Source organism: Oenanthe melanoleuca, chromosome 1, assembly GCF_029582105.1.
Source record: "Oenanthe melanoleuca isolate GR-GAL-2019-014 chromosome 1, OMel1.0, whole genome shotgun sequence".
Taxonomy (NCBI): Eukaryota; Metazoa; Chordata; class Aves; order Passeriformes; family Muscicapidae; genus Oenanthe; species Oenanthe melanoleuca.
In genome coordinates this window covers 32,939,309-32,963,388 of record NC_079333.1, presented here as the reverse complement: position 1 = coordinate 32,963,388, position 24,080 = coordinate 32,939,309, and the positions used below count along the sequence as shown (strand labels likewise).

At 39.3% G+C, this 24,080-nt stretch overlaps 1 protein-coding gene across 13 annotated transcripts in view; it reads right to left on the bottom strand.

The window, feature by feature from the left end:
* The window catches only part of DLG2 (discs large MAGUK scaffold protein 2), a 963,673-nt gene that overhangs the window by 405,305 nt on the left and 534,288 nt on the right, over positions 1-24,080 (bottom strand). For 6 of the 13 annotated variants that reach the window (XM_056503657.1, XM_056503731.1, XM_056503739.1 and 3 more), the window contains exon 1: positions 4,107-4,470. The exons of the other annotated variants lie outside the window; for them this stretch is intronic. In XM_056503657.1, coding sequence (XP_056359632.1) covers positions 4,107-4,367 — 261 coding nt within the window. In that variant the 5' untranslated portion in view covers positions 4,368-4,470. Of the gene's footprint in view, positions 1-4,106; positions 4,471-24,080 lie in introns of those variants that run through there. 13 annotated transcript variants of the gene reach the window in all.

The window sequence follows — 24,080 nt, the reverse complement described above, 5'->3', positions numbered from 1 at the left end:
GAACACACTAGACTAGAGTGAAAAGCTCTCCCTTAGCTAACTGAAATCACTTGATATAACTTTATAGCTGGAAGGGACTTGCCAGAAGAATGGCCAGTTCCATGTGGGAATCTCTGAACTCAAGTGAGTGATCTAAGCTTTCAAAAACACAACTCATGATTAATCATTTCTTTATACTGCTGGAAGAGCCAGTATCTCTTGGAGTAGACTTTTTGCATTAGTACTGAGGCAGAATGCCTTGAAGCAAGCTCTCACTTCATGCCACCATGCAAAGAGTTTGCAAATGAAAAACAGGAATTTCAGCACTAGCCCCAAAGGCCTTCAAACAGGAAAGACACTCTCAGAAGATCCTTCAGAATTTGGCTGCTCACCACCCTTATAAAGTCATGCCACATCTACAGCATAGGGTTTGGCTCATAAACCTCTACCAGGTAACAAAACACAATGGTGAAGCTATTTCTTCTAAAAGACACTGACTAGAAAACACCTTATCTACTATTGATTATAAAAATACCTCAGCCAACCAAACCTGATATTGACAGTAAACTGTTTAAAAATAAGTGAACATTTAGCCTTTTATGAAAGTTTTCAAAAGAGAGCATGTGGATGCACTTTTGCAGATGATATATCCAGGATACTATCTGCTGTGAGATGATCTTCTTTGAGAACTTCTGTTTCAAAAAAGAAGGGACAAAAATTTTATAGCAAATGGTTAACTAAATTTCAGTGGACTGCAGTATTGTCTTCTGAACTGGAAAACAGCCAAAGATGGGAATCTACTTCTACATTTTCCTTCCCCCTCAGAGGGATAATCTTGAGCTCAGAGAATCCAAAAACCCATATTGGGAAAGTGTTTAGAGGAGGATCTCTTTCACACAGACCACAGAAAGTAAAATTCATACTTTGGATGTCTTAAAACAAGAACAGCAACAAAAACTCTGCAATTTCCTCTTCAATCTACAGTCAGGGCAATACAGACTCCAATCCCTCTGTCCCTTCTTCACAAAGAATGTGTTCATTGCACACATTCAGCTAAACATATATTTCTAATCTAATTAATTGCTACACTGCAGGTGCCAGCAATCTAGAGGTGCCTACAGGGAAAGTCCATCCAATGTTACAAACCAAATCCCATGTCACAATGACCCATGGAAAACACCAGGTCACCTCCTCGCCTCTGCAAAACCCCCTTCCACCCTCAAATTCTGCTCAATCTCTCACAGCATAACAGTGACCTAAAGTATGAAATCATTGAGTGAATCACACAAATTATATAATTCCATGATACTAATGGCAGTAGAGATACCCAGCGCACTGCAGAGACACGAAAATTACTCCCAAGCAACAGGGACACGTAAAACTTGCCTATTAACTTACTTTTCTTCTTACTTTCCCCCATCCCTTTTTCTTTGAAGTAAAGAAACAGAACTGTAAATGCGTTTGTCAAAAAGGAATGGAAGTTAAAAGCCAAATTAGGTCCTGGAATCAAATTTCTATCTAAACATGACTTCAACTCACTTTCAAAATTAGACGGGTTTTTGTTGATTTGGGGTTTTTTAAAATTCCAATTTAATTTCTATTTGGATATACAGAAAGCATTTTTGTACCAACAACTCAACATGACATGAGGAGCAAACACAAACATGCAAGCCAGCAAAGCAGAACTTCTAGGACAGTTGAAATATCAAGAATGCCAGAATGCCACACTTTGCTCTGGCATACTAAAGAAGAAGAAACTGATAAAGAAAATTGAGCCATGTACTTCTCAATAAAATCAAGCTTTTTGTCAGGATCAGGATGCCAAAGTGCAAATTAATAACAGCTGTCAAGTACACACTCTAGGAATGAAGGACCTGTGCATTTAGTTTGGTACTATAGTACTAATCAAGAGGCAATTTCACAAGGTGTTATGTCTCTCCTATATCTGAAGAAAGCAGTCTCTCCCAAAAGAAGTCAAGAAGAAAAATCTGGCCAGAAGTTCATGTAATAAAACCCTCCACCTTGGAAGCTATCAATGTCTTATTTCTTCTCATATTTACACATTAGATGGACATTTAAAATAAATTATCTTTTTTTCTCCTTCCTTAGGCCAGCAAATATAACTGTTCCACTACATCTCTTTATTTAAGCAAGAAATAAAGATTTTCCAGTCAACATAGCCCTCAAAAAACATCACTGACTTCAACTTGTATCCCCAAACTAGGGAGAAGTGGTAAGGGTAGCCCTATAATGTTTTCTCATATTGTTTCTATGCAGTATCATTGATTATTTTCTAGCTGTATGTACATACAACAATGCATGTACACACACACAAATGTACATACACCCCCCCTACCTACCCACACCTTACACAATGCTTACTTTGCACTGAGAAAAGGAGATTATTATTTGAAACAAACTCTGTGACACTGAAGCCATCAAGTATTTGCCCAAGTGTATCAGTCCACACCCAGACACAGTGATAAATTCATTATAGACAGAACCCTAAACAGAATAAGGTAGCTGGCATTCAGAACATACACTCAGAGCAAAGTTCTGTATTAAATATAAGAAGTACACAAACCTGAATAATTCCACATTATCTAAACCCATGAGGATGTGATCACAAAGGTATTAAAACAACTGAAATAACTTTACAACGCATCTATAACACAGATATTGAAGTAGTCTTAGAAGAGCCTTTTTGTTTTTTTAATAATGCTCCTACATTTTTTCTTTATAAATTCTCAACCTTTGAAAAACCAAGGAGCTCTTTCACTGAAAGTATTTTTTCCTTCAAGCTTTTTCCAAATCAAAAAGAGCCTAAGAAAATATTTAGAGCTTTTTATAATTCAAATTTGAAGAAAGTTTAATGTGATGCATAAAACATTATTTTAACATTGGCTTTATTCCAATACAAATAGCTGTATATGCCTTGTATATGAAAAAGGTATATAAAATATATTGTAGTCACATGCAACACTTCAGTCACTCAAAAATATAACAAAGCTTCATTTTTCCACTTGATACTAGATTTGAGAGGAAAAAAAAGCTTTTTTTATACAACAATCACTTTCAGTCAACAGAGCATCACTTTTTCAGACCATAAGACAAGATAAAATACAGCTACACTATCTGACAATCCTTTGCCATATTGCTTTTCTGTACAGTGAAAATATATTAAAACCATTTCCATAAAGGAATCGATGTAATCTCTAGAGAGGGGGCACATGTTCAGTGGGGGCTGAGGCTAGTTAAACTCTAGTTTACACTACATCAGTAAGTAAAGATATATTTTAAAAACTTACTTCTGCAATACCTTCTGCCTTTTTTACAGTGAAATGTTCACAAAAGCATTTGATGTTGCCATGATAGAAAGCTTTTTTGAATAAGCTGAAAGTTTTCTAAGTGAGACATGAAAACATGACTCAGTGGAGATAGTAGATGCTTTTTAGTATTAACCATCCCATGAGTGTCACTGAGATTTCTATTTCACAGTGCTGGGTTTCAGTCTAGTTGCTTACAGGTAATTGTACACATCATTGACCCCGCTTGGTTTATATTTGAAGAAACACTGCCCTGCATTTAAATAAAAATCTTCAGACTCATGAAAGTTAAAGAGCTATTTCATATTTATTAAAGATTTCAACTACACTTGAAGTTCCAAAGACGAGAAAAAGGTCACACTTTCTGTTATCAGTAAATCTAACACCTCCTCCCCCCATGTTGTCTCTTAAAATATTATTTTAACTTCATGCGATATTTGAAAACAAAATGTTTACTGTTTACAGAAGCTCACAACATCCATTACACAAGGGAGATAAACACATCAGTTCTACACAGCACAAGGTACGAAGTCTGCAGAACCTGGAGGCACAAATGAAAACATTTTAACAAAAAAACCTTCCCAAGAACAGCTCACAATTTTCACAGGCAACAGAGAAGCAATACTCAAACCCAGATATGACCATCCGACAGCTTGCCCGTGTACATTCCAGAACCACTAAAACCCAGAAACCACTAAACACACACCAAGACACGCCACGAGAAGTTGCCGACACCACCAAACCTCACTTTCTCTCCCCGGAGCATCCTCTATTCGCCTGGGGGGTGAAGAGCCAGCTCACCTGCGGCGGGGGGGCCCAGCCGTGGGCACAGCCGCACTCCGGCCACCACTGCCCGGGGCTGCCCTGGGGCTGGCCCGGCCCTCTCGGGGGGCTCCTGCCCCGGCCGGGCCCCGCGGCCGCCCAGCAGGGCGGCGGGCCGGGCGGATGGTGCCAGCGGCAGGCGCAGGGGGCATCCCTGGCGGCGGGGGGCCCGCTCCTGCTGCCGTCCGAGCCCTCGGCGCCGCGGCCGCAGCTGTGCTGCCTGGGGAGGTGCCCGTGCATGGCGCGCCCGGGGCTCGCCCTGCCCGCCGGGCATGGGCGCGCTGCCGGCGGCGGCGGTGAGGGGCGGCGGCGGCGCCCGGCCAGCCCGGGGCAGCGCTGGCGAGCGGCGGGGCAGCGCTGGCGAGCGGCGGGGCCCGGCCCCAGCCCGGGGCAGCGCTGGCGAGCGGCGGGGCAGCGTTGGCGAGCGGCGGCGCCCGGCCCCAGCCCAGGGCAGCGCTGGCGAGCGGCGGGGCAGCGCTGGCGAGCGGCGGGGCCCGGCCCCAGCCCGGGGCAGCGCTGGCGAGCGGCGGGGCAGCCCCGGCTAGCGGCGGGGCATGGCGGCGGCCGGGGCCGGGGCCGCTGGCCAGCAGCCCCGTGTCAATGCCGGACTCCACTCGCGCAGCCACTTGACAGCATCCCCGCTGCAGGCAGAAGCAATCAATGCTCCGCGTGGCTTGGGACGCACGCCTGCATCCCTGTCTGGATGACAAGCCACGGGAAGGGAAGCGGGGGGGGAATATCCGACAACCAACAAAAACCACTCTTGCAATTTTCAGGAAGATTTAGTCATTTTCTAGCTGATCCTGACACGAGTCGCAGGCACCCTGCTGGAGCACATTTAGATATACAAGCTTTACAGGCAAAGTGCTTTCTTGTGGAAATAGCATCTAGACAAAGTACTGAAAAAGATACTCCTTTACCAGTGATCCGAACAGACGCGGGAGTGGTTTTTTCCCTCAATGCCTGAAAAGACCTTGTCAACAAAATTGCATCAGGAGATGCAAATGACAAGTCCGGGAAGAATGTTATCTGCCCTAAATGCTAAACCACAGCATGAACGGCGGTATGTGCTAATGTGCACAGGCTAATGTGCACAAACACAGCGGAGAGCCTGAATTTAATACTAGAGCCAAAAAGACCCATGCCACAAATTAACAACTCTCCAGTATCTTATATACGTAATGTGAATATACTTGTCTGTGTATAAGGACCTCAGGATGCTGACTGATGTATCATTTTCACTTCTGCTTTTCACCCCTTAAAAATTCTTTGGTGCTTGCCAATAACCTTCTGTACAGAGTTTTCTGTAAATCCCCTCTTGGGTTTTTCTTCCTAATACAATCTCTTTTCCTTAAATGATCCTGAATTCTTTCTTTGCAAGTATTTTCTTTTATTTCTTCTTACAGAAGTGACAGAAGTGTGAAGTGAGTAAATCCGGCCTGATTGTTCCAGGCACCTTGAGATTTTCAGGAGTGTTCTCCAGTCTCAGGTTCCTAAGTCCTTGGGCCAGTAAGACACTCATTGGATCATGGACTCATATATGTGTATACTTTTTTTTACACTTTCTTTTAACTTAAGCATATTTCAGGTAATTTAACCATTGGAACTAACAAATTGATTTCTGTGTAACAATACTTTTGGGTCTGTTGGTGTTCAGCTAGGATTTAAATACACACAGAAATTAAAAAGAATTAGTAATATAAGTAGTTTTACTATTACAAAGACTAAAACACATCTACTTTTAAAGACTTCAAAGACAACTATGACTATCTGCAAATATGCTTTCAAGTGAGATAAATTAATTTTCACAAATGCATTGATGCAAAAAACTTGATTCAATTAATTCTTTCTACATAGCTAACCTAAAATTCCTCAAAACTTAGACATTGCTAAAATTCATAACAATAAAGCCTGTCAGTTGTTCTTGATTTAAAAAAAAAAATTACGGCAATGCTCTAACAGTGGAGAAAATATTTTGACAACACTGTAGTTGAAATTGCTGTGTGTGAAACTCACATGAGTTTTAGCTGTATTTCCATTCAAGATGCTTGTCCTAGTTATACTAAACTGATGTGATAATGCAAGCTTTATTAGAACTTCACTGAAGAGCCAACATTGTACACCATATACTCTCACATAACAAAAACCCAACTGCAAGAACTCACAGAGCTTGGCATAGAATTAAGGTCACTCCTGTTAGAAAAAGAAATATTAATGCACTTCTGAATAGCAAGCATAGATGTGGAAGCCAGCACTTAAAACCTGAGCTAAGAGAGTCTACAAGGAAATCATTGCTACATGTAAAGTTACATAAGCCTGAATCCATCTTTTGCAGTTTTATTCAAGCATAAGAAGTGAAGGTGTGTGAGCTGTCCAGAAAGCTGCTTTCCTCTAGTGCTCAGGGGAAATTCAACCGTGAGCACCTAAAAACTTGCCTGCAGAAGGCAACTCAAGTCATTACTGCACCACTGCCAGCAGGACTACCTCAATTGAAGAAATATTTATATTGACATTATGTGAAGCTATAAATCATATATATATAAAAATGTAAGATATTTACATACCATAAATATATAGAAAACAGGACACTAATAAAGCCAAATTCAGTTTTGTTTCCATCATTTTAGATCTATATTAGCAGTGTCCATCACCTTAAAACTATCACACCTGTTGGTCACATAGCAAGCTACCTATTTCACCCTAGACTATTCCAATGCTATTTCAGCTTTTCCAAATGCCAGTCAGAATCTTAAAAATAAAAAATAAAAAAAAGCTTTATTATATATTTCAAAGCTCTTTGCAGAAATCTGGATAATTGCAAAAGTAACCAAAAATACCCCCAAAAAATTTAAAAACCTACTCAATATACAACAGATGTAAGAATCAGGACAAGCAATGGCTACAATAGGATTGGAGAGTGTAAAAAATCCACACATTCCATGACCAGACATAGTTTTTAGACCACCTACACAAAAAATTTTGGGACAAGTCAGCTGTACCAGAGCACTAAAATGTCTATCACAAATCACTCCAGGCCTATACTTTAAAGCAGTAAATGACCTTTTAGCAACCTTAGTGCACCCCAGCCAGTACAATGCAGGACTACAATGGCATCCTTTTGACTGTAACATTCATGTTAAAACATTATATTTGAAATAGCCTCTTATCAGAATGTGGAAAAAGGTTTTTTTTTCCAAAAGGATTTTACACCACTGAACATAGCCTAGAAGTGTTGGGTAGGTTCAGGGCATTTCATATTTTAAAAATTAGTAAAGAAAAGAATTACTACAAATAAATTATTTTACTGACAACACTTTTTTTGAAGGTCATCACTGCCCATGTGAGACAAAAACACTTGAATATGGGGTGCATATGTGTGCAACTAATTGCCAGACAACATGATAAGATGGATTCAAAAGATAATGCAATTTCAGCTTTAACTGAACCATTGTATTAGAGAGGATGGCACGCACCTCTGGATGAACTTGGATTAACACATGGCTCAAATCCACATGCCCAACTGTCATCCTAATTTGATAGTAACTGGTGCACAAAGCAAAACTGAATATTGTACAATACACGATGTGAACTGCATTTGACCCAATACTGTTGTGGAAAAATCTCACTAATTTTCTTTTTAAAATATTAAGTAGGCATGACAAAATGGAGCAAATAGATTTAGCTGATATTGTACCAGCACAAATAACTGTAACTGGATTACAGCAATGTTGGATGTACACCAAAAATAAATGCTGAGAATAGTTTGCTTCAGGCAAAAATGTGCATATGGAAAGAAAAAGTGCATATGGGAAACAAAAATTATTAATAGAGTTCTGAAAGGGAAGCTAGAATCATAGGCAAAGATGATTTAGATATAGTAACAGATTTTTCCCTCCAACCAAGAGTGCAATGTTATGTAACCACAAAAAAATACAGAATAAAAGAAAAGTAATAAACGTGGACTGGACCAATGTATTAGAGATCCTAAATTTCTATAAATACTTTTGTTGAAGGAAAAATAATATGAACAATTACTAACACAATAGCAAAACTACTGAAATAAGTCAAAGGCAATTTCTTTGCAAGTCTTTTGTTTGGTTTATTGGTTACTGAAATGCAATCCTGTGTAGAAATAATATTCTCAGTGGTGACATGGGTTAGAAGGAATGATTGTCATTAGTCCAAGATTAGGCCAGGAGCCAAGTGATCCAGCATAAGTCATTGTTATCATAGTGTACCCAGAAAATCTTGGAAAAATAATTTGATTTCCATAATGTACATATGCAAAATAAAAAAAAAAAAAAAAAAAAAAAAAAAAAACCAAAAACAAAAAAACAAACAAACAAACAACAACAACAAAAAAAAAAACAACAAAAAAACAAACAAAAAAAAAAAAACTAATCCAAAAACCAACAATATTATTTAATGAAAACAGAACATAAGAGGTGGGGAAGGACACAGCTGAAATAAAACAACCCAGCTTCTTCTTCAGGTCTGTCTACTCCTCTCTTCTTCTTGGTATTCAAGGCAAGAAGCACACGGGAGTACAACACCAAAAATAAAACAGTAGAAGAAAAATATAATAAAAGACAGCTATTTAAAGAAATCACCAAGGAAAGGAAATTTCACTGGAAATCGACTAATGATATTCAAGAATAATATTTTGCTTACTTAAAAAAAAGTATAATCCCCATACCCTTTACACAACAGGATGGGTCTCAATCTTTGAGGTTTAGCAGAAAAATACCAGCACAGCACTGAGACACTGCTGCCTGCACAACATAACTGTCTGCATGATCAAGGGCATGTTCTTTTCATTTTTATCAGAGGCTAGAAAAGCTTAAGGAGCTACAAACATATCCATTTTCAGCGTTAGCTGCATGTCCTAGGGTTAACATAAGGACAATCATTTAGAAATCAAGATCCAATGAAAGAGAAAAATGACAAGCATTTGGAAGGGAGCTATATCAAGAGAAGAAAACAACCCTCAGCTGGGAATATTAAGTCACAGTCAATCATGTCAAAGCTGGTGGAGAACAGTGCAGCGAGTTTACCAATTTCACATCCAAGTGAATCAAAGAGTCATAAAATTTCAGTGGAGTGAAATAAAAGAGTATTTCCATGCCAATACAGGATTTTCCCTTGCTGGACCTGCTATTTTCAGGTAGAGGTGTTGTGCTGGATTCAGCTGGAGCAGAGGTAATTTTATTCACAGTGGCTGATATGAGGCTGTGTTGTGGATTTGTGCTGAACACAGGGCTGATAATTTAGAGACGTTTCTGTTATTGCTGAGCAGGGCTTACACAGAGCCAAGGCCTTTTCTCCTCCTTGTATTGCCACAGTGGCAAGGAGGCTGGGGATGCAACAGGTGGTTTTTGATTTAGAAAAAGAAATTGAACTATGGCAGGTCTCCATTCAGATAGCAACGTAAGCAGAGAAGGGTACCATGACTACTCAGCATAATCCATAGAATGAGTTAATCAGGAACCTTATTATAGTTACATTGCATACAGATACATGCACAGTGTGAATTGCATAAAGGAAGAAGACAATATAACCAAGCTAAAATTTTTATTCCAATACTGGCTATCCATGTAGAAAATAAAAATGCCAATTTCCTGGCTCAGACAATTTTTTTTAGGTCTAGTGCCTATGACAATATCCTCTTTCTAACTGATTACTTCCCATAAGATTTATTTTGAAAGTACTTTAATTTATGAGCAGACAATGAGAAATTGTTTCTTCCCTATGAAGCTATTTGTTTTATGCTATTTGTTTTATGCTCTTAATATATCTTTGAAGAGTTTGACACAGTTCTGTCACTGTCTTGTTATGGGCCAGTTACAAGCTTCCACTGCAGGTGAATGGAAGGCAGAAAGATGTGAGCACACATCACAGCCAGAAAAAGACAAGGTTTAGAGCATATGCTACCAAGAACTGCTGTTACTATGCTCCCTCTTCAGCCTTTGGAAACAAAAACTTAGAAGACTAACATGAACTTCAGAACAAAAGCAAAAACTGTTGGGTGGAACACAACTGATTCAATATTAAAAGAATAACAAAAATCAGTCTTGTTTCTCTACAGTCCATACGTGGTCACCCTTGAGATTTTATTTCAGTTGAAAATGTTATCTAAAAATATTCCCCAAACAGAAATATGCTAGCACATTTTTGTAAAGGAATTACATATAGGTCAATGTGCTGGGTGTTCAAATGACAGGGACAGCCCCTGAGACAAGAAAGGGTGATTTGGAAGGAAGATGAATATCTGATGGCTCTATAACAAAAATACCTTTACCCATATACACAGGTGCTCTAAACTGTCTTCATTGTTTGGAAGAGTAAAACCAAGCTGTTAGCATTACCTGGAGCCTCAATAACATTACATTTTACCTACACTGAGTGACCTCAAAGGTTGGGCCCATTGCTCTCTGCTTTGAAGAAGTTTTTGAGCTTAATGCAGGATGGACAAGGTAGAATTCTAGAGTCTGCTTTGCACAGTAGGTCAAACCAGCCACAATTCTCAGGGTAGCAGTGCACAAATAAAGGAACGCAAGTTAATGGCTAAGATAAAAAGCAGTTTCTCTGTATAAATGGATGCAAACACAGCCTGCTATTCATAGCTACTTAGTTTTGGGAAGAGAAGACCTAATTGTGAGGATGTTTGGGTTTTTTAACATAAAAACCCAGGAAAGAAACCCTCAGTTGCAAACCACATGAATTCTCGTGGAACCAAAATAATGTTCTACATAACAGGACCACAGAGAAAGCACATTACTTTCTGTTGGAAAAAGTTACTATGTATTGTCAAGTGGCAAATTACACTTAGGTAATGCAAACAAATCTAGGCTCTTTTTCCTTTTGGTAGAAATCTCAGATGCTTTGCTTTTCCAATTTGGGATGGCAAACATGATTGGAAGAAATAAGGCCAGAAGAAATGAGCAACCTGAAATTAAAGTGTTGACAACTTACAGAATCATAGAACTATCAAATTATTAGAATTGAAAGGTACCTTAAAAATCATCTTGTTTCAACTCCTTTGCCACAGGCAGAAACACTTTCCACTAGACTTTGCTCAAAGCCCCATCCAACCTGGCTTTTAACACTCTCACCACATAGCATCCACAACCTCTCTGGGCAACCTGCCCCAGTTCCTCAGTAAAGAATTTCTTCACCATATCTAATCTAAATCTGCCCTTCTCCATCATAAGCCACTCCCTCTTGCTCTACTCCCCTCATACTCTTGTGGAAAGTCCTTCTTCATCCCTCTTGCACTCCTTTAGGTCCTGGAAAGCTCCTGTAAGGTTTCCCTGAAGCCTCCTCTTTTCCAGTATGAACAGCAGTAATTCTCAGAGCCTGCATTCATAGCAGAGGTGCTCCAGCCCCCCTGACTTAGCAGCTGGCCTCTGCTCTTGTTCCAGCACATCCATTCTTTGTTGTGTTGGGGACTACACTCCAGGTGGAATCTAACTAGAGCAGAGTGGGGAGAGAGAGAGAGAATCCCCTCCCTTCCCTGCTGCCCACACTGCTTTGGATGCAGCCCAGGATTTGGCTTGCTGGGCTGAGTGCACATTGCCAAGGCATGGTGAGCTTCTCATTTACCATCATCCCCAAATATTTCTCCCCAGGACTGCTCTCAGTCCCAGTTCTTCTCCCTTCTTCAGCCTTGGGATTGTCACAACCCATGTGCAGGACCTCTCACTTGGCATTTCAGGAATTTACCTCTCAATCCTGTCAAGGCCCTTCTGGCAACCATTCTCTCCAGCAAAACTACCACACCACACAGCTTGGAGTCATCCACAAACTTGCACTTGAATCCTCTGGCCATGTCACCAACAAGGATAGTGCTAAAGACTGACCCCCAAAGACACCACTCGTCACTGCTCTCCACTTGGACATTGAGACAGTGACCCCAACTCTTCAAGTGTGGCCTGCCAATCAGCTCCTCATTCAGTGGGTGATTCATCTATCAAACTCACATCTCCCCAGTTTAGGTTATAGCATATAAGGATATAGGGTAGAAGCCAAGGTTGATTTCATAGAACTACAGTCTGCATTCCTAAAGGAGATGTAAGGGCAAATCAAAGAACAGTTGAGTAGTCATGTACTGAAAATGTGTATTTCAAGGTTTTTGTTTCACTTTGCATCATTTATTAAAACAAATTCCAACATTTAGCTAAACAAAGCTGCTCTTCGGTCAAATAGCTCTTGCTCTGAGAAACATTCGCCTGACTTACTTTCAACTTCCAGCTCCTTGTTTTCATCCATTTATTTTTATTCTCTAATTTTACTTCAGATCCTTCTTTATCCCTCTCAGTTATCACTAATTTCAAATGAAAGGTTCCTAGGGTTTGTTAGTCTGTTTATTCAGTCTGTTAACTAGTCTCTCATAGGTCAGCTCCATCCCATAAGCATTCCATTTTTTTTCTTCCAACTTGATCCAGTCTAAAAAGGACTAGACCTTTGCATGTTTGTGTGATAGCAAGCTGTTAGTGACTGATTAGTGACCAGAACACTATGACAAAAACAAAACAAAAACAAACAAGCAAAATTAATAATCCCTAGAATATTGATAATACAAGGGGATCTTTGCAAGACCATTCTTGGCAAACTGTATTAATTGCATCCATGTCCTAGAATAGGCCAGGATTAATTTAAGAGAACCTTTGTGCAATTTGGGATTTTTTTACCATCATGTGTTACACCTTAAAACTCAATCTCTTTATCATTCAACTAAGAATATGGCATTGATACTATGCTATAGAATTTTTAGCCCCTTTTGATATATATTAGACTTTGCATTCAGTTTGCTCTCACTAATGTTAGATTACATCATTCCCAAGTATATTACAGCAACACTCCATAGCTTTTCTTCTCTGTACTGTTTCTTAAAAGTATGATGCATCAACATCTTCATTTATACAAAAGACTTCATTCTGTGTACATAAATGATTTATATGTACATGCTACTTTAATTCCATAAACAGAACAATGTTCATCTTCTCAAAGAAAGAAATGGAAGAAATATTGTAAACAGTTACTATAGTATAAAAGAAACATTCCTCTCAAGAGCATTGTTAATTCATAGAATTTGATCACTGTAGCTAAAACAAAACTTAAATTGCAGCCCTGTTGGAAGTTATGGTTATAATTCTTTTATACTGTATATATAAATATAGCTCAGGAGATTAAAATAAAAAAATATGGATTGGATGGTACTAGGAGAAATAAACATTGCCATTGGAAGATACCTCTGGAAGAGTGGATAGCACTTTTCCTGAATTTTTGTCTCAGTACCACCAAACACAGTGCATGAGTCTTTAATAAAAAGATAAAACTTCACCCAAATGTGAAAGTATATTTTTAACTAGTTCATGATGACATGTTCATTTACCATTTCAATCAGACATAATTTTGTTCCCTTATGACTAATGACTGATTAGTGAATTGCTTTTATGCCAAAATAACTGTTTCTAAATATGTTCTTAAATAGATATAATGACTGCAAAAAAATTACAACAGGAAAAAAAAGAAGAGCATTTATCAACAACTGTGCTCCAGATCACTTTCAGCTAATGAATGACTTGTGAAGGCAAGTTTTAGAGGAAGAGTTCAATGAAAATTTATCATTAGGAAGAAATAAGAAACTATTACTTATTTAGTGATTCTCAGAAAGAATTTTGGTGTAGTGAAACTGAGCATAAAGTGTTATAGTAAAAGTTATTCTCTAGAAAGAGAGCTACTGAAATCAAAACTGGAGCTGGACATCAAGGGTAACAAAAAACTTTCCATAGGTACACCAGCAACACAAAGAAGACAAAGAGAAATGTGGGGATATAGTGACAAAGACACAGAAAAGCCTTTGTTGTGAAGTGACTTTGCTTTCTCAGTGTTTATAGGCGGGGTCTGCTCTCCAGCTTCCCTAGATCCTACAATAATCAGTAGAGTCCAGGGCTGGAAGTGCTACCCACAACACAAGAATATGAAGTTAGAGACCACTTAGGAAAATTGGGTGCACAAAAGTCCATGGAACCCAACGGGAGGCATCCAAAAGTGCTCATGAAACTTGTCAACTTTGTAATGAGACCTTTGCTGTTGTTGAAAGGCTGTGGCTGGAGAAGTCTTGATAACTGAAAAATACAAATACTGTGTCCATCTTCAAGAAGGGCAATAGGAGGATCTGGGTAACTAAAAGGCAGGCTTCTTAATTTCAGTCTGTGGGATGGTTACAGAACAAATCAAAACAAAAAGTTCACAGTTCACAAACTGGAGGGAGCTGTTGATCTACTGATCAGCATCTCAGTCATTCATAGGAATCTTGACAAATTGGAGAAGTACACTTGAAGACTCTTCATGAAGTTCAAGGAAGGAAATGTGAAATTTGGCACCTTGGGAGGAATACTCCCATGCAACAGAACTGGCTGGGGACTGACTGGCTTGCAGAGAAGAAGCTGAGGGCCTGGTGGACAAGTTGAACAGGAATCAGCAGTGTTTCCTTACAGCAATTAAGATAAGCCATATAGTGGTCTGCATTAGGTGGTATAGGAAGGACATCAAGGAAAGGGACTCTTCCCTTTGCTGAGTATTATGAAAACACCTCTGAAGTACTGTGTCTCTTTTGGGCAGAAAAACAGAGATTTACAAACTGGAGTAAAGTGAAGAGGGTCAATGGACTGGAGCATGTGATGTCATTTGAGCTAAGGTGGTAAGGAGCAAATCCAATTGACCATCTTCTTAAATGGATGGTTACAGAGAAGTCAAACTTCAGAGCAAAAGGCAAGGGCCAATTAACACAAGCTGCAGAAATGAAAATGTGATCAGACATTAGGGAAAAAATACCATGAATATGATCTGGAACAAGTTTCCCAGCTTATTAAAACCACAAGTGCTGCAAATTCTTCCTTTGCTCAACAAATGCCCCCTAACACATCTTTTGATGTTTGACTGGCCAGTCAGTCTTTGGTGTCTCTGCTTGAAACACCCAGCAATTATAAATCACATGAGAAAATTACTTTCATGTAAATGAAGCAAATTGTTTGGTAGAAGGGACAATTGCTTCATATTTCCAAAGCAAACTAGAGTCAGCTCAGTCTTGTTTACTTGATTGTTTCCTCCCAACTGTTTTTATAATAATACTAACTGCAGATCTTGGCAGGTGAAGACCAACTATTTCAGTCTGAAAAATTCACACTATGTATTTGCCAACAAGCAGAATGTGAGAAAACTGAAGAAATTATTTAAAATAAAAAAAAAAATAAAAATCAGCCTCATACTCGTTATCCTACATGGCAAAAGAGACCACCAAATTGCACTAAATACTAATGGTCCGTTCTCTTTCAGAAAATAAATAATACATCAGTTGTCAACAACTTTTGGCAGCTATTAGTAGATTATCATAGGATTAAGTGTTTGAAGTTTGTAGACAAAGTATTTGTTTGACAGAGTTGAGGGTTTAATTGCAAGTTTTCTAAAACCTTTGTTGTTTGCAGAGTCATTTGCTGGACTATGCACCTGTGGCTAACAATTTAAAACCAGCAGGAGTGTTGAGACCCTGGGGCACTGTGAGGCTGATTGTTTCTGTTCACCTTCCCATGTGCTACCCTCACCCCCAGACCCCATTTCAGCCCAGCCTGGGGCCACCAGTCTCAGCTCCAGGACTGCCCTGCAGCATTTGCTCTCCAGCTCCACTACAGCTATGCTCTGCCCAGTCATGGTCATGGCTCACAAATTTAAGGCATTAGGGAATCAAAAGCACACACACAGTTCCTGGAGGACCTGCTGCTGAGGAAACTTCCCTGCCTGACCATCCAAGAGCAACTCAGACAGTCACACTTGTTCTGCCTGAGCTAAAACCTTCACAGCAGCACACAGCCCTACAGCCACACCAGGTTTCCTTACTGGTTCTCGTTTCCCATAGCAGTGTCTCAGGCTTCCAGATCCTTAAAACAATTAATCTTGGTACAATAAACAGCAAAAAAAAAACAGCCTGAGCTGGTGGCTTTGAGGAAAGACTCCAAATAACGTGGCCCCTGGGCTTTAACCCCTTCATGGTCTAAATGCCAGAAAATCTGGAGTCATTTGCTCCTGCTGTGTCCAGTTACCTGGATGGGCCCCAGGTGCCCTTTGTTATGTGAAGGCTCAGCTGTTCACAGCCTCTTGGCTCAACCTGCATCTCCATCAGAAGCTCCACACCAAGCTCCCTGCACTGAATGTGTGCCTCAGTGCTGCTCCTGTGTGTTCTGTGACATTTGAGGACACAATGCATATTTGTGAGCTACAAACTTTGTGTTCCAAGCTGAAAGTAACCTGAGTAGATTTAGAAAATATTCAAAGATTTTCATCTCCTCACAGGAAAATAATTCACAAAACTTTTACAGGCATAAAGTCATTTACGTTACACATGGAATTTTGGCAGCAAAATTCGAAACTCAATTATCTACATAAAGCCATGCAAATAACTTCTCTATTGAATGTCTTCTATGACCTTCAGTTTTCTTCATTATTTTTCTCTTCTAAGACATTTGAGATTCACTTTTCTTTGGACAGAAATCTTCTGTAAAGATCTGTCAGCAGTGTTTTGCCAATATATATATGTATTTGCCATCCAAAAGTAATCTTCATGCCCAATTAAAACAGAGGTTCATACTAAATCAATATTAGAAGTTAATATTTTGCCCTTACTGAAATAGGCTGTCTTCTGCTTCAGTTAACATAAAATACACACCATGACTCAGATTGTATTTGATTTACCTGTTCAAAAAAGGAAAGCAAAATAAAAGCTATGTTTACAAAACTACTGGAAGTAGGATGTCATTTTCCACAGCAGCCCATATATTGAGACACCCAAGGTAAGGTGTCCATGGAGTCTAAACAGACAATCCTGAGCTTACACTGGATTTGACTCAACAGATTCACAAGATCAACAGATCTTGACCTAAAAACAAACCTTTCCACTCTTCACAGTATCTTGGCCCAGTATCCTGACCAAGCTGACCATCAAAAACAGACAATCCTGGTCACCAGCGATGAGACCCTCTGTTCTAGGATGCCTGTCTTCAAAAACAGCACATCCAAAAAAAAAAAGAAAAATGACCTTACCATTAGTAAGAAAAGCCTGACAGTGAGTACAGGATGTCTTGCCTAAGCTCATCTTAGCTGATTTTAGCTTGGTCAGTAATGATAGCAATAGCCCAGCAATCAGGTACTTATTCCCCGAATTCAATCTAGATTAATTTTGGCTGATAACAATTCATTATGGATGGGATTGCCTGTGATTCTAACTTAAATGTGTCATGGAAGAGAGCAGATGAAAACCAGAGCTCTCAAATTACAAATATTAATATGATAAATAAATAAATAAATAAATAAATAAATAAATAAATAAATAAATAAAACCAAGTCTTGATGATCCTCAGGACTTCTAAAGTAAAGCTGAAAACACTTGACATTGATTCCTCCATTCTCAAACACCTTCCAGAATCTGAGTCCTACCTTAATCACTTTGCTAAAAGGTGAACTGAAAGTTGTTTCATGTTCTTCCTTTTTTTCTGAGTATCAAAACACAGATAAATAAATACTGCAAGATACATTTTGGTTTTGACAGAAAAAAAGAAAAAAACCCCACAAAATAAAATCCCAGTAACCATTATGTTGATTCATCATTATAGACTTTTTGTTTAACGCCACCACACAACATCTGGGATCTACTACACTTTTTTAGGTAAAACATGTAGCATCAATAAATTCCATGACATTTACTTTGAACTTCACCTCCAAACTGAAGTGACTAATCTGACTCCACCTCACTGTATAAGGAGAAATGGTTGGGCACACATCGTTTTCCATGTGTCTACGTGGACAGGAAATCAATGTATGTTACAGTCTGCTTTTCCTGGATCTCTCCCTGTGAGATGAACTGATCCACCTCCAGAACCTTTCCTAGATTAAAAACCATTCAGCAAAATCTACTGAAATTAATGAGTAGGTCAAGGGCAGTAAAAAACACATTTTTTGGTAGCCTCCTTAATTACCAGTCAAACAAAAGAGGTCCAGTTGAGCTGCCATGCTTTTCTGTTGACTCCTGTCAGCAACCCAAGGAGAGTGTGCATGGTTTCATGTAGAAACACATGGTTCTGCTGTGTGGGTCCAGCATGGAAGTAAGAAATGGCTGTATAGGATTTGACTGACTTATTATTCATTCTTTGAGGGAAGGAACTGGGTGCCAGTGCAGCTTGAAACAAAGTATTCTTTTATAAATGTCATTTGCAATGTTCAAATCTCTTTGCTTTGACTGTCAAACATCTGGAAAACTGTAAAAAAAATTAACCTACAAGTCTAGAGCACTTTGGGATTGGTGCATATCAGGATGCATGAAAGAATTTTGACATTAGGACCTTAAGAGCAGGTTCCAGTCATCACAAAAGGGGTTAGAGAGAGAACCTTGCTTCTCAGTGAACTAGAGGGCTCAGCATAAACCTATGGGCTCAAAAACAGCAAAAAGATGAATAAATAGCACATGGGCTTTTTCTGGGACTGGGGTATTTTAATTGAACTAACCTGAAAGAGAAATACTTACCATGCTCACCACTAGCCAATACTGCCAATGTGGCAATTATTTTCAATTACATTATATTCCTCACAAAAGGTCCATCTGTAAAATGTAAATATATCATAGCATTCAAAAGGCAACAAATCAGACACAATTAAAGTTCAATCCTGAAAAGTAATTAATTTCCTCTCATGGTTTGAACCTAGAAACTTGGTGATATATTATAGCCCACTTAGTCAATTCATAATAAGCAAAATTTATTCATTGAGGAAAGGTCCCTATTTGCTCTGACTTTAACCCTGTCTCACAAATGGCTGAGTGACACAGTGACCAGAACAAAACTGGGCTGGACACTGAACAATGCACCTTAGAATATATGCACTGCACTGGGTATGACTGATCAGAAGATACAGAGAATTAAAGCTCTGTCTCCCTCCCCATATGCAAATAAACACCATATTTAAACAGTCAAAAGCAGTTCAAAATCTGGTTCTTAGTATTCCCATCTTTATTACAGTCACATTTCTGCTTCTGGAGGCATATCCCATCAGATTCTAAATCATTCTGATTGTGGTAATTTCCATATTTCACTAGACCTTTTGCAATTCTGTAGTTATTGATGTTAACTACAAAAGGAATAATCCCCAATTTCTCCAGTAATGAACAGCGATTATCTCCCCAGACCCTGAGGGTGACTTTGAAAAGAATGTTAGTTTTCTCAAATGGAGATAAGTAAACAGATGTTGTATTTGTCATCTGAATAAGCTTTCCAGAATGATCATTAAAGTCACTTACCCATATGGAATATCATATGTACCTACTGTTTAACTGGGCAAAGCATATTCCTTGGTCTGAAGAAAAGATATAATTTGTGATATCTTTGGAACAGCAAAAAATACTTTTTTTTTTTTTTTTTTTTTTTTTTTTTTAACCTGGATGAAACTGTTGTTTTTAAGACTCCTGTCTCACCTGCAGCACAACAAGATCTTATGGATGAAATCACTTTCTTATTCCTGTGACTGCTGGCTTCGACCAGCTCTTCTGCCAAAGTGTTTCTGTGTTTCACTAGGGAAGCCATTTAAAATAACATTATCACCTGTGGTCATTGCATATGCCTAGTTTTCTTATTATTGAAGTTGAAAGCTTTGGGTCTAATTTGCAACAAGATCAAAAAAACACCAAAAAATGCATCTGATGTCAGCATGAATTTTCTCATATATTTCACCTGCTTTACAAGGCTGAACAAATCCTGAATTATCAAGCATGAATAAATCAAACATCTAAAATTAGTGTGAAAGCGAGAATAGGTTTTCAGTTTGGGTTTTTTGTTTGTTTGTTCATTGGTCTTTTCTTATTACCCTGTGTTCTAATTTGCCCTAGGATTTGTTATCTGAGTGATTATGTTTCCTCTCTCCCCTCCTGGTTCCCAGCTGCACTTTCCTTATCCTGCCTTCCACAGAACCCAAGACAGATGGGTTCATATAACCACCAATGCCCAGTTTCAAAGCTACTCAGACTCAAAATGTGGCTGTGTTAACACAGAGCTGTTCCCAAACTCATGCAGTCTGTTTCTCAGTCTGACTTATTATACTAGGGCATAGAACAGAAAGACTCTGTGCTTTCAGTTCCAATAAACATACACATCCAAGGGTGGAATGACTTGTTATGGCAAAAGGCAGACTTCATCTTGAAACTAATCATTCTTAATCCCTGGGAAAATAATACCCATGCACTTTGGTTAGCAGTGGGAGCAGTGAGAACGTTCAGCATGTGCAAGAAAAAATAGCTCTTTGAAGACTTAATTATTATCTCTAGCAAATATATGGAGAGCCTTTGTGAATTCTGGATTGTAACTCAGCCAAATTTGTTTGCATTTTCAAAAGCACCAGCATTAAAGAAAACAATCTGGTTCTTCTAGAAGTGCTGGAATGTCAGGAATACAAAAATAGCAGTCCATAAAGGACTAAATTATTATGGATAAAAAATGGTCAGATCAGCTAGCTTGAGGCAGACACAGAACATGGAAAATTATAGTTTAACATTTAAAATGTTTCAAAGTTATACACTGAGAAATGTTTGTACAGACAGAATCAAGCCATTCTAATAGTAAAAGATGTTATCAGTTCTGCCCACCTTAGCTGGTTTTAGCTGGGCAAGAGTTAATTTTCTCCATAGTAGCTGGTACAGGGCTGTGTTTTGGATTTGTGCTGGAAGCAGTGTTGGTAACACAAGGAAGGTTCATTACTGCTGAGCAGAGCTCACACAGAGCTGGGGGCTGCTCCTCACCCCACCCCACCAGTGAGGAGACTGAGGGTGCACAAGAAGCTGGGAGGGGACAAAGCTGGGGCAGCTGTCTCTGACTGACCACAGGGATATTCCAGACCCCAGGGGATTGTGCTCTGCAGGTAAAGTCAGGGGAGAAGGGGGAAGTGGGGGACATTTGGAGTGATGGTGCTTTTCCTCCCAAGCTCCCATTAAGTGTGATGTCCTAGGAATGGCTGAACACTTGCCTGACCATGGGAAGTGGTGCATGAATCCCTTGTTTTGTTTTGCTTGCACAAGCAGCATTTTATTTACCAGCTAAACTGTCTTTATTTCAACCCATGAGTTTTCTCAGTTTGACCTTTCCAGTTCTCTCCCTAGTCCCAGTGAGGGGAGCAAGTGAGTGGCTGTGTGGGGCTGAGCTGCTGACCAGGATTAAACCATGATAATATCAAATTCAGCTATGATAGCTATGATGTAATCATTATAATTACTTTTTCCAGTTAAGAAACTTTGGGTTTACTAAGTCTATAATTTATCTCAACCAGACTTTTTTCCTTGAAATACATTTAAACATTTCCTATTTTTTTTTTTGTTACAAAAAGTAGTACAAAAAGAAATGCTGTCTCTTTTCTACATCCACTTGATTCAGACAGTGCTGCATGAGGTGCAGGTTTCTTTGTCCTCATGGCAGCTGCTCCAACTGGTTCTGCTCTCTTCCCCCTTCACCTTCCCTTCTTCATTCTCCACATCTGTTTGTTTCAGCCTCTAATATTCAAGCTTCTCATTATACTTCCATTCCTCTAGCTGAGACATTATGGCACATTTTATTGGTTTTTACTATTATAAGTATTTCTGTCATAAGAGAAAGACACTTCCAAGCCTCCTCCTTATTCTTGCTCTCATTTAGCTATTTCAGGTACCAAGAAATACATTTTCAGACCTTCACCAAGAGATTCTGCAATGAAAATTGTTAGCAGTTCTGTTACAAAATGCTTCAGCATCCACCTGAGAGTTGGTAAACATATTAAAAAGAAGATATGCTAGCCAAGACACTTTCAAGTACAGCTTGAATGGTGCTGTAAAGGAGAAACAAGCCACCAGTGTATCTATGAGTGGATCTAGCAAATTAATGTTAATTAATTTTTGTACTTCATTAAAGAAACCGGGATTCACAATTTAATGGACCTTGGATTTTACTTCTCATCCCTGTCCTGTGACAGTCCAAAGTATCTTAATGACAGTATCAACCAAATTAGCACAAACTTTCATTTATTATATTCCTGTTGAAATTAAAAGTAATAAGATAAAGTACATAATAAGGAAAACAGCAAATAAATAAACATGAATTAAGTGTAAAACACATTACTCCTTTTACAGCCTTTAAAATACAACTTTTTTTGAAGGTTACCATTATCAAACACATTATCAAACACCCTTAGAATCACAGTATTCTATAATGGTTTGGGTGTAAGAGACTAGATCATCTTGTTCCAACCCCTGTGCAATGGGCAGGGCACCTTCCACTGGAGCAGGTTGCTCAGAGAGCTGTTTAACCTGGACTGGAACACTACCAGGAATGTGGCATCCACAGCTTCTCTAGGCAAACTGGTCCAGTGCCTCACTGCCCTGATAATGAAGGATTTCTCCTAACACTAATCCAAGTCTACCCTCTTTTTGTTTAAAGCTGTTCTGTCTTATCAGAACAGGCCCTGCCAAAAAGTTTATTCCCATCTGTCTTATAGGCTCCACTTTGGTATTGGAAATGCTACAAGGTCTCCCCAGAGCCTTCTCTTTTCCAGTATCAACAACCTCAACTGTCTTAGATTATCCTCATTGGAGAGGTGCTCCAGCCCTCTGAGCATCTTTGTGTCCTTCTCCAGGCTTTCTCCAACACATCCACATCCTTACGTGACAACACTCCAGGTGAGGGTCCCACAAGAGCGGAGGAGAGGTGCAGAGTGCTCTCCCTGGCCCTGTAGCAGAGCCCCACTGTGATGCCACCTGTCCCTGCCCTCCCTTTAATCCTGACCCCTAAGCTCCTCCTCACTCATCCCCAGGAGGAGCTCTGTGAGCTCAGGCTGGTCAGGGACACTGAGCAGAAGGATAATGACACAACTCATTTGAAGATAAACAGATGAGCCCATGCTAATGTGGCTGGTACACTTGACTGATGATAACTTTCCCCCTACTGAATACTCTTAATGACAACATCAGATATAAGTTTATTGTGCTGTTAGTACCAAATGAAAACAATAAGGGCATGTGGGTTTCCAAACAAAGAGCCATTTCATTTAGTGAGTCTGTACTGGAGAAGTCTCTGCAGTAGTAGGTGTTAAGAGCTGAACTTCAACAAATATAGAACAAAAACAAGAGATGAAAGTCTGTGTTGTGCCTTTGAGATTTTCTACATAGCTCAGGCACCATTAAAAGGAGTTACTGCTGAAATCTGAAGCTCAATAATTGCCTGGCACTGCCTCCCTGTGCCATGCTGCCCTGAGTGCCTTTGTGCATCCAGGTTAAACCCCATGCCAAGGGCAGACTGCAGAAGGGCACAGGGAAGGTGGCCTGGCACTGTTCTTGTGCAGAGCCAAGTGCTCTGCAGGAGCTCCTTTGGGCTGTTTCCCAGCACTGGGATCTGCAGTGCAGGAGAGGGAGAGAAACAGCTCGATGGAATGCTGTCCCCCCAACAGAGTTCTGGACAGGTAGAAAAAAGCCACTATAAAAGTAGCAGGTGTTATCAGTTCTGTGGGTGGTTTTTACCAGTTCCATGTCGTTGGGCTTTTTTTCCCTTTTGTTTTAGAATTCTGAGGGTTACTAGTCAACACGGAGGCAAGAGCTACAAAATCAAATTGTGGAATTTCATTAACTGCACTTGTAGAACAAAAATTAGGTTTCTCCGTGATATCAAGCAAGTTTTTTTGCACAAAAGAAGTGTAAGAATGCTTTGAAGACCAGGCTTTTCAAATTAAGTGGGTATTTTCTTACTGTTAAATAGTTAACACCTGATGCAAAAGTAATTTTTAAATTCTTTTGATCCCAGTCAATGAATTACAGCAGATTATTAACATTTCAATTTACACTAAGTGCATTTACATTTAAATTAACCTTATTTAAATACAACTTTGATTATTTTTAATGCT